The sequence below is a fragment of the Rhamphochromis sp. 'chilingali' genome (genome assembly GCF_963969265.1).
Source record: "Rhamphochromis sp. 'chilingali' genome assembly, chromosome: 9".
Lineage (NCBI taxonomy): Eukaryota > Metazoa > Chordata > Actinopteri > Cichliformes > Cichlidae > Rhamphochromis > Rhamphochromis sp. 'chilingali'.
Window position 1 is genome coordinate 35,003,011 of NC_137936.1, and position 12,028 is coordinate 35,015,038.

Genomic DNA, 12,028 nt, shown 5'->3' on the forward strand with positions numbered 1-12,028 from the left:
CCTCTTGAAAGTTAACAGTGCACGTACCAATAATCTTTTTATTTTTATCTTTGAGGTTTATGCTGCTTTTGCGGTCATTTGAAGAGGTGGAAGATCATGTTGCACACCGTGAGTGCTAAAACAATCTCAAATGTCAATTGCTTTTGCTCTTCGTAACTAAAGGAGAAGAAATGATAACACGGTTATCACAGTTTCTCTTTTTCACTCAGTTACTCGTTAAAGATTCAAATTATTAAAACCTAAAAACTTGTTTTTCAGAAACGGAGTAATGTCTAGTGTAAACTGGGGCGGTAAATTATGTGAGAACATTTGCTACCATGACATTTATGGTTTATTATATTTGCCAAAAATTGCAGTTCCTCAATTTCACAGCATATTTATGTGCTTATCATGTTCAAATTATGCAATTCGGAAATATCTCTTTCACCACAGACTGATTACTTTGTGAAGCCTACTAGGAGTGTTTGTGTAAAGTAAACACCAGTTTTGCACAGTGTCCTGTGTTGACTGGGACCAACAACTCTGCTTCACATGTCACCATGTATATAACATTATTACAAAGTCTGCTGCTGCTCAGTGGCCTTGTGGTTTCTGATATGGCAAAGCTAGTGAAATGGCAGAGAAGCCAATCTACACTTTATAACTCAACCACACATCAATAATAGAAAAAAATAGATTACAGTAAATCCATGGTTCAAAAGCTGCATACCTTTGAAATGTCAAAGGGGAAACCACAACGGATAACTCATCTCAAAACTCATTTCAACTGCTCAATGCAAGCTGTATTACAAATATTCAACAGCTTACTGTTCCCTCCAGGTATTTTTCAGCAAAACACTCTATACATTTTCATTTGCAAAGAGATAAAAAAAAAGAAATGTATTTTTTCACTGGCAAGCAGCCAAACCAATTTAATTACATTCCAAATGGGCACAATCTCCACAGAGCAACCAGCTCATGTTGTATTTTTCAAACTTCAACAGCCTCCTTGACTTTCTTGGAGTAATTGAAATCTTCCACTCTTCCACCCTCGTCATTATGCTGAGCAGCAGAAAGTACAACAAACCAAACCAAAAGGAACAAGGAGATCTGGCGCTCAGAACGAGACGCTTTAGCCAATTTGTAACTTCATCAGCACGTCTTGATACAGTTTCTCCTGAAGTCAATTAAAAGAACACTAGATGGTGTATACCTAAAAGAACTGACACCTTCCTCCTGCCAAAAATACGGTGATTAACCCATGAATGGTGTCAGCATATCCTGGGGAAAGTACGATGGGAGGTGGCTATTTCCATTTTGGATAAATTCCTCCAGCCAGATTCAAAAAGACTCTTTTTTCATTAATTACTTATCAGAATGCAATAATTCTGCATCTAAGGATGCAAGTCTTTGTAAACAACAGCCTACGGTGCCAAGAGGTAAAGTTAAACAACAAAAAAACCAACACAACAACAGTAATTACAAATACAACTCGAGATAACAAGACAATTTGGATTCAGATATTTTTTTCTTTTAAAAATGTTTCAGATAGTTTTTGTTTTTTATTTTCATCACTGCAGCGATGCTGAAAACATTTCCAATTAATGTTTCAGCCCTTGATTAAACATCAAAAGATGCCTTAAAAGAGCTTACTGGCAAATTATTTAAAGTCTCTTGGGAATTATTTTTTTATTATTATCATGTTTTTTTTATTTTTTTGAATGCTTAGAGAAACTATAATCTCAGAGATGTTTTCTATTCTACCCCCTGGGTGATTACAAAATGGCAGGCAAATAAATCATCACACTGGCGGTATCTGCGGATGTCTGTGTACTCTACAACTGAGAAAAAGGTCCTGAGGTGACCAAAGTACCTGGCATGGTATCAGACCTGCTATGCTATGTTTTCCTTAGTTTGTCAAATAATTGCCAGCAATCTTCAAGAATTACATAAATAACAAATAGAAACATATTTTCCATTTGCTGTGAATGGAGATACTCAAATAATAAATATAAAGTAATTTAAGCAATTTTTTTTTAATGATATCTACGCTCACTTAACCAGAGGTCTCTCTCTCCTTAGCTCGCTTTCTCTGTCACTAAATCTGTCTGAGATCCCAGCCACAAGCAAGTGCCTTTGTGTCAAAGATTAAGTGAAACCAGGAGTGCCAGCAATGCCGCGTTTGCACTGTGAACACACTCAGTCTCAGCTGCACCAACACATCAGAGTACTCAGACATAAACAGCTACTGTAGATCAAAAATAAGCTAAGGTTAAAAAACTTTCATAAATGTAAATCTGTTATCTATTTATTTAATCTATTATATAGTACATATATTAAAAGCAAGTGTATAAGCAATGCCAAATAAGACTTGGCACTACTTGAGAAATGCATTTGCATCTGCATTTTACTACAGGGTGGCTCCTGTGTAAGATTAAGTGTTTTTACTACATAAAATTGTCACTGAAAATGATTGGGTAGCAAAGTCAGGCTATCAACACACAGAGAATATAATTCCTGGAAAGTGAGGCAATACTACAATGAAAACATTATGAACAAAGCCCAACAGTGCCAGAGGTGGTTTACAAGACAGAGGCAAAAAGAGGCCTTGGGGGCACTGTGGGTTTGTAGTGATAGGGAGGGGAATCTCACACACACTTGGCTCAGGGAGGCACAGAAACAAATGGCACATGGTGGACGACCAATCGCTGGTGGTCTAACCAGCTGACTAACTTCCGGTGCAACCCATAAGTGACTCAGTAATGATTTACTGACAAGTCAAAGGTTTTTAAAAACAAATTTAAAAGACTGTCTTTTGGATACATTTTACTACAAATCATTTGAATATAATAACAGTGATCGCACATCAGCTGCTAATGCTAAGCTGCTCATAGTATCAGTTACAGTGATCTGTGGCTTGAAATGTTGCTACATAACAACACATTTCTGTGGTCTATGAGCTCACATTTGCACTTGTGTTTATTTGTGTGATGTGACTGCATGCAAGAACGTCTACTTGCAAGAGAGTGTATGTCTTTGAGTGTCTCTCAGTGGTCCTGTGGTCTTTGAGTGTGGACCTGAACCAGCCGTCTCTAGTTCTGTTTGCACAGGACATGCCTCAGGAAGCTAAGACAACTGTTCGTGTTTGCCCAGGCTTGCGAACCCGACAGCTGCATTCTTTGACACTCTGTTTATAAGTGTTTTTATACATTTAGCCTATGGAATCTGTTGGATCATGCCATTCTTGCTGACCTTTTCTAAAGAAACACCCATCAGAAGGAGAAAGGAGGACTATAACGCCAACGAATAAATCATTGGCCAACTCTAACAAGTACATTCTTCCTGACTTTCCTGTTCCTGTCTCCATTAACACAACAAATCTTTATTACAACCAGCACTGAGTCAACAGTGATAATTTACCATCTAACAAAAAAGCAAGAAAAAAAATCGAATCATTCCATTAAATAGCGATTTGGAGCCTTAACAGACTAAACTAAGGATGTTAGAAACACCACATCTAGACCTGTTCTGTCATAATTTGCACGCTCTGACCTCTCAAGATCCCCCAAATCGCTCTTACCCATTCTCCTTTTACTCTTTCTTCTCCTTGGTGTTTCATTTCCTGCCCATCAGCCTTAGTCTTCCACCATTTCAGCTACAGCCTTTACTGGCAAAAAAGTCACGACAGTACCAAAACATATGCTATAACACAACATTCCTATAGAGATGAAATGAAAAACAAATTAGTGGATGAACTCTAAGACGTTTGGAGAGTGGCGAGTGTGAAAGTGAGAGATGATGAGATCCGTCTGTGCTTATTTGAAATGTTGATATGGTTTTCTCGTACAATGGTTACGCTAATTTATGTACCAAAGCCTGCTTTACACAAATCTGCCAAGTCCAATAACTGTGCTCATAATCTCCAGCATCTAGAATAATCACTTTGTGGTCTATTTGTTTATGAATGAAATGAAGCAATTATCCTAATGAAGATCAGCTTTCTTGCTGGGGGAATTGTAGAATTTCAGCACAATGAAAATGTTTTGTCTTTGTTGCATCCATGTTGGCATGCTGATTCCTTAATCATAAAACAATGGGAACAACCCAAATTTTATTGTATGATAATTAGGAACATGCTATTCACAGTTGGGATTCTAAAACTGTAGCAACAAAAAACTGAACTACGCACTTCCTGACCTGAAGTCTAAACCACATGCATGTGGATGCTGCTAAATGTCAGCAACAAGTTTGGCTGTTGCTATTGGCGAACCAAAAACATACATTTGCACAGCAAGAGATCAAAAGTTACTAATGGCTCATTTTTATAATAAAAAGCCTTCTACGCAACAGCTTTTATGACACTCACTACTATGTTTGCCATACTTATCTCTGCTGAAGCATGTTACATTTGTTTTGTCTACAGAAATACAGAGACCTCACTCAACAGACATAAAAGTGCAACTCGACTTAAAGAATGAGCCTTCAAGTTCAACAAAGAATGAATCAAGGGTTGTATTTCTTTTTCTGCAGTGCTGATGGAAAGCAGATGAATCTGCTCTGAAATGCTACTGTAGCACACTGAAATACTGTCAGCTTTCCCTTCCCGTCAGCACAGTGAGCAAAGAACAGGGCACAGAAATAGTTAAATAAATCAGATAAAGGAGATCTTTCTCCCTCTTTTTGCTTCCCTCTCACACACACACGCACACACGCACAGACATTCTTTAGTGAAATCCATCAATCAGCATTTCATGCAGTTTGGGTTTGAACCACACCAAATGCACTAAAACAATAAACGTCTGTCTTTCAAGTCGCTATCTGGACTGGAACACATCTGGTGGCAAGGCTCATTTTGGTTTCCACATCGTTGAATGACATTACAGACTCAATGGCGAGCTGAAAAATAAAGTACCCCTAAAAATCTCTCTCCAGTTTCCCTCCACCTACAGACCCTTCTCTTTCTTTATGCACACACCAACCTTCTTCCCCCCTCCCTTCACTAACCAGCTAACCTCTCAAATGCTATTCCACCACCCATCCCCCAACCAATCAAGAAGTGAATATAAAGCAGCACAAGGAAACTGGGCTGCAGGAGGGAGGTGATAGGGGGGGAGAGACAGCCAGTCAAGGCAATTGCTACTGAGAAACCAGTGGCCTCCTGAGGTGAAGACAGTTTAAAATGCCTTGCCACACTGGACTTGACTTTACACAAGTCACAAGTGCATGATGCACACACCCAACAGCCAGCTGAGGAGCCAAGAGTCAAGCCTGACTGTTGTATTTTGGTTTCAAGGGGCTGTGACGATAATTAGGGTTAATGTGATTTAATGAGGGGCATGAGTTGAACCGGGGCTCGGCCGATTCACTTCGTAATCAACGTCAAGATTGAAATTACTCTGACACCTTATGATGCGGCTGTGTTTCGCAGTAACTTACAGCTTGTCATGCACGTCACCCAGGCTGAAAACTTAATATCAGCCTCACTCTAAAAGCAGTCTGCTGATAAACTTACTGAATGATAGATTACAGGCTGATAACAGCGCAGAAATTACTCGAAATGCAATAGTATATCTCTAAAGTATATTGGGAGGAGTTTAAAAAATACACTGTCATGATTCAATTCTTGGTAATATAATCAATCATCAACATAAATAGCCTGTTTCTATGGACCTCGGTGATTAAGTAGATAACGAGGCAGGATAAACTATAGAATCTATTTTCAGCCATACATGACTTATGACCCTCTTAACACCTCTAGTAGCTCTGAGTCATGTCTGGTCTAGATTATAAAGTACAGAGCACTGGAGTGCTGTGAGTCTGGTTGACTTCTCTATCTTGTAGGTTAAACTCGAGTCCATCGTGGTAAATCCCTGTAATGGATAGCTGTATCCCCTTATTTGCTCTCTGTACAGACAATAGCTGTCCTTAAAATACCCCATGAAATCCAAGGCAGATACAGCTATAGAATAGAAACTACAGTATCACTGATGTGGCGAGATTGGGGCTTTTTCTTGTGATGCAACTATACTGTAACATAGAAACATAGCTAAACAGACATGAAGCCAAACGAGGAAGCTTGGGTTCTGCGTGTAACACACTTTTGGATTTAACTCAGATGAAAAATGCAGTCGTACCTCTATTTCGCTTTATTGTGTTTCAAAACAAAACCATCACACTCCTACTGTAACAGTCCATGCACACAACACAATCTAAGCCCCACTGCTCCAGAGAATAACACTGTAGCTACTTATGATTAACTCAAAGACACAATCAGCCCCAGGCGATCCAGCTTCCCTCCATAACCTTTTGACATTGCTGCTGGGAAGGTAAATGAGAGAAGAAGTTAGACACAGCGAGGGGGGTGGGGGTGGGGATGTGGGGAGACAGAAAGACTTCATTATGAATACAGCCAGGAAGTGGTTAGACCAAAAAATAAAAAATTAAAAAATAAAACAAGAGAACTTTACAATAAAGACAGTTTAGTGATTTTTAAATCCAAAACATAGCCTTAATTCCATGTGCCGACTGCCAGTAACTGCATTATAACAGCAAACTCGCCACTTGTAGTTCCAGCAACACAGACTGCATTTTTCCCTCTGGTGTGCATGCGAGCCATGCATGGGTTAACATTTTCCCAGTGAGAATAGTTGGGATATTGCAACTCGGACTGGCCAGTCAGCAGAATGTTATGAATGGGCACAATGAAAAACCCCAAGTCCATGCTGTCGACCCAAGAATGCTTGCCTCCATGTAATTAACTTCGCTCTGTGTACAGAATGAGGTACTGCTGAAATAACTCTTCTTATTTCTGTTTCTATTACTGTCATGTTTTCAAGAGGGGGAAAAAAATCACATTCTGAGAATTCAAATGGAAAATATTTTTGCCTGTCCATACTTTGAAGTATCCTGTGACTAATACAGTGATTTGGATAGCACTGGAAATGGAACGAACCACTTAAAAAGGGGTGGTACGTGCTCTGCAAAAGCTGGCCTCATTGCTTTTCGAGTGGATGAATGTCAGCTAATGGTAATGTGTATTCGTGTAGTGATGTAAAATAGGGCATAAGATTAAACATAAGATAAATGTATAAATGAGGTATACCTTAAAACCTGTTTCATACATACAGCTCACCTCAAAGTGTTTTAGCAATTAGATTTGCACTTTGCACGCATGCAAATATACGCACACGTGCACGCATTTAGCCCTAAATAAAATCTCTAAATAACTGATAGTGAGTTGGAACAGACTGCAACTATGTAAAGAGTAACATCTGCAAACCATCGAATTATAAACCTACAGTATAACTACAGTATAATTACACGAGAGGCTCCCTCTTGGGCACTGTGTTGTTAGAGGGAAAAGGGATGAGGGGAAAGTGGAACATCTACAGTAATCTATCCAACTTCATTTCACCGGAGTGATTCTGCCTCGGGGTATGCACAAGTCATAATGCATTTGACAAATAGTCTCCCACTAAAACAGGCATTTGCGAAGAAGTGGCCTTCAGCGCTGGTATACACAGCTGAGTGTACACTGAACAAACAAGCCTCCCACTCAGCGAGGAAAGATACAGAGAGGCTTCAAAAAGATTAGGAGAAATCTTGGGCGAAAAGTAAAGATGACTCACAGTGATTGTGCAAGTGCAGGACAATGCAAGTTGGATGGAGTTGAGAAGAGCAACAGAGCCGTGGGGTTCTTAACAAAACACAAATCGATGCTTTTCTCATGTGTTGTTCTTTGCATTGTTCTGAAATACGGGCGCACAGGTTGTTTTTACAATGAATTGCAGAGAATCATCATAACGGTTTTAAAGAATATCTTTATCCTTTTGGTTTTTGAGCGTGAACTTGACTGAAAAACAAAACTAAAGCATAACCTTCTGATTAAATATTTGGGTGATGCTTACATTCTCTTGTCAGTTTGTTAGCATTAATGTAGTCATCAGTCATGCAATAAATCCTACCTTCAGATTACAGTGCTCAGTTTTAGTTCTTACAGTTGTTTTAAAGAGGTGTTGATTTAACACAGTGACTACAGTATTTAGGTTGCAGTGCTAGCTATATATACTGACTACACTGTATTCTGCCCATCCCATTTATAACACAGAAGAAAAGGCCAAATAATGAAAACACCTATGATGAGGTTCCTGGAAGTTAGCTCATGTAACATATTTTAACAAAAACTGAGCACTGTAACCTTCCTGAAGGCAATCTGTGCTGCAAGAATGTTTTATTGCATCTGTTTTAACAACCTGTCCCTGAATAAAAGCATTACATTAACAATCTTTCCTTCCTCTGCTTCTGATTTCTAAAAAGAAAGTAGAAAAATAGAGTAGAGATCTGATCATTGTGTGTGCACACAATTTACAGTCATTCACACAAAGCTTAACAGTCACCCTCAGAAATAGATTTGACTTTACACCACTAGAACAGGAAGCCATACACTTTTTTATATGTGAACTGTCCCACTTTGTATTATGTGCACTTCCTGGTTGGTGTATTTAATACTGTACTGTAATGCATAATTACACGAGTGATTGTCAAACAAGCTGTATATATATATATATATATCGGTGTGAATGTCTTCAGGAGGCCACGTTTGGGAGTTTTGTGCCTATTTGAAAACATGCAGCTCTTAACATTGCTTAGAATTATGTTTGCAATTTACCATGGAAAAATTAAAAAAAAAAAATCAACAGCAATGACTAACTGTCTTGTGAATCTGACTTTAAGAAAAAAAGAAATCAGCTTCCTCACTTGCTGATTGAAGTGGCATTAAACAGCTGCGGTGCTTCTAATACTGAGCCACTCCAGCAGGTCAACTCCATACTTGTGAATTCAAGGCGCCAGTAAGATGAACTATTGCCAAAAATGTCTTATAAAGATCCTGTATCATTATTCAACAGTTACGTGTAGAAGCAGGAGTACAGTGCAGATAATGTGTCGCTTTACATCATGGTCACAGCTGTTACTTTAGTAATGACAATGTTATATGATTCTGTCCTTGAAACTCAAACCTGCTCCTTACCGGGCCAACAGCCTCTACGCTTGCTGAATCATGATAACCAATACAGTTCATTGTGTTAATACTACAAGAGCTGGGACGCAGCCTCAGTCAGAAACAACAAGGTCCTACTGTGATCTTCAGTAGATAGCACATCTGCAGCTACTCTGTCTGCCTACAGTGTATGTGTTTAGCTAACCGCACACACACACAATTATACAACTTTTTCAAAATCACAAAAAGATTACAAAAGTACTTCTATCTGAATTCTGCTTCTAGTGATAGACTAAATTAACGTGTAAAACAAAATCGAGCTATAACTATGAACACTTCATTTGGATTTTAAAGACTGATGTTGATGTCCCAGTGAGTCAGGAGTTGAGGAATAACTGCAATCCTTGTAAACCATTCGCGTATTGTGATTCAAATCTCTCTCCAAGTATGTGAGTGTTGGTGTAGAAGAGTGTGTCCACAGGCAGCTAACCGCATGTGTTGGACATGTATACATACAGGTGACTGTGTGCATGAACAGGATAGATTAACAATTCAAATATTGTACTGAGCTATAATGTTTCACTTTGTCATCAGCAAAAGCTAACTGCCTGCTGGCTTTCTTCCAGGTGCTAAGGCAAGCAAACCAATGTGAATGGCTGGGGGTATACTGCCTTCTTCTAGTTCTGCTCAATAGTTACTGGTAAATGTTTACACAAGTTTTACCTTGACCACCGCAGTAAAAGAAACTTGGCTCATTACTTGCAACTTGTAACCTTGGACTATTAAGTAGGTCTGTATGTACATTTCTCACTTGTAGATGCCAAACATTTTTCTGCAAGGAAAAGAATCTGCAATGGTGTCCACCATGGACAGAGTGCAAGAGTAAAAAGCTTCTCTCTTTACTGTAGGCCCAACATCAACAGGATATCAATAACCACATAATTCAAGAAGAAATTGGAAAATCCAAAACGCACTACTGCAGATGCAGCCTTTTCTTTCCTTTCTTTCAAAGAGCCTGTTTTCAGAGATAGATAATCCATGACAGGTGTTAGCACTTCAAGTTGTTCAATAAACGCTTCTTTTACTACTGAATCGTGCGTACAACGCAGTTAATTTTTCCAGCACTTCTTATCAGTGTTAATGTAAACACAAAAGCTAATATAATAATCAAACTTTAACCAAACACGGAAGGCTTCTTTTAAAGGCAAAGGCGAATAATCATTTCTAAAAAGTTATTATGCGCACAATGATGTGGTTGAATTTTTGTCCATACAGGTGTTGATAACCAAGCATGCCAAAATATACTAGTGATTAGTACTAATGGAAAGTATCTTACCGAGCAATAATGCAAAATAAAACAGACGAAAATGCCAAATCACGCTGCAACATGTAGAAGTATAGTCTTAACCAATACGCATAGCATGCTCTCATATTTCAACGCAATGCTGATAATTGTATTTCGGAATAATAGTGCACTGGCCCTGTAAAGTAGCTGGAAAGTGTATTTCCGCAGTTAATTCTGAAGCATTTAGATCATATAGAAAACATTCTGGCGGTCTATATATATTAGAAGACAAGAAAAAAATGCACACGTTCATTTTGTCCATTTGTCAGTTTTGGTTGTTGAAAGCAATCACCAGCTCCTCCGGTGCGCCAGATAAAGTGGTGCGCTCCAACTCTGCTCACAGGACATCCACAGCACAACGCAGCCCCAGTTTATTCACACTAACACACAAGCGATTTGAAATTAAACGCCACCTCACGTGCACGATCTCAAAGCAGGTGTCCTTTTTAGCAAAGTTTATGAGTCCAAATACATTAAAGAAATACAACGAAGTTGACGGGGAAATGCAGCCTGTCACTCACTGATCCCGAGGGAACCAAAAGTGCAGCACTTGTCACTAGAGGTCTTCAAACAGCGTGCCTGAAAAAATACGACCCGTCTGCCACCATGCGTATTCAATATACATCATGAAACTTATGGCTGCACATCTGACCGACTAAAGTAACCGTAAACGTTTACCTTGTTGGAATGGTAATAGTCCAAACCGGAGTCAGTCGGTAGCGTACATGAACCCACGCTTGAAGGGGGAGCTGGATAAAATCTGACGTCCATCTCAGAGTCCGCAAGACTGACGGCATGAAAACGTAGCTCCCAAAAAAAAACCTGTGCGACTTCTCTCTCTCCTGCACACACACACACTCACACACACTCACTCACACACGTCTCTCTCCCTCTCTTTTTTTTCTTTTGTGTATCAAACCGAACAAAAAAGTAGTACGAGAAGATGTTCAGTCTTTATATCCGTCCTACAGTTACTTCGACCCTAACTGCACGCTGATGCTCTCATATATAACATCCCTATAAAGTTCACTTGGAAAGAGGGGGGAAAGAAAAGACAGATGCCCGCCTCAGTAATCTCTGAAACTAGGAAGCTAAACAGTGTAGTTGTTTGACAGCGAAACAAGCCGGGCGTGCTGCAGGTGAAGAAATGATCTTGTCTACGGTTTCTCCCAAAACGCCCGCTCTCCGTTCCTCGTTTCCAGACGCGCTGTAGCTTTGTCATGTGGGAGCGCTCTGATCCATCCATGCGTTCCCGTCCACTCAGCAACTGCTAGGCTGCGACCTCTACCGGTCAGAGGAGGACAGGCGAGAAGAGGGGCAGTGGGGCTGGGAGGATTGACGAGGTATAGTGAAGAATAAGTCTTTATTAGTGAGTTTAAGTGACCCTCAGATAGTGGGCCAACGACAGCCTCTCTGCGTGGTCGTGAGAGCATCACAAGTTGATTTAACACTGGGGTGTGGGCATTTGGCTGATTCAAAGAGCTGTAGAAATGTTTAGTTTTTTTGTGAAATCTCTTTGAAATGATCAAATCAGCTCTTACACAGGCTCTGTTCATCTTTTAAAAAATGGCTAAACATCTAATCTTTACTATTTAATTAATTTTAGTGTAATAACACTATATCTGACAGACACAGAAAATACAAATGCATTCAATTCAATAGGAATTTAAAGCTTTATGTTATATTTTCATGAAAACATGAATTTA

The 12,028-nt window shown here is 39.4% G+C and overlaps 1 protein-coding gene across 3 annotated transcripts in view; it reads right to left on the reverse strand.

Moving 5' to 3' along the window:
* The window catches only part of tox2 (TOX high mobility group box family member 2), an 89,690-nt gene extending 78,128 nt beyond the window's left edge, over nt 1-11,562 (reverse strand). For 2 of the 3 annotated variants that reach the window (XM_080890431.1, XM_080890430.1), the window contains exon 1: nt 11,001-11,561. In XM_080890431.1, the coding sequence (XP_080746557.1) occupies nt 11,001-11,093 (93 nt within the window). In that variant the 5' untranslated portion in view covers nt 11,094-11,561. Of the gene's footprint in view, nt 1-11,000 lie in introns of all 3 variants that reach the window. The other variant, XM_080890429.1, reaches the window with a different exon arrangement.
* Nucleotides 11,563-12,028: the final 466 nt, after the last annotated feature.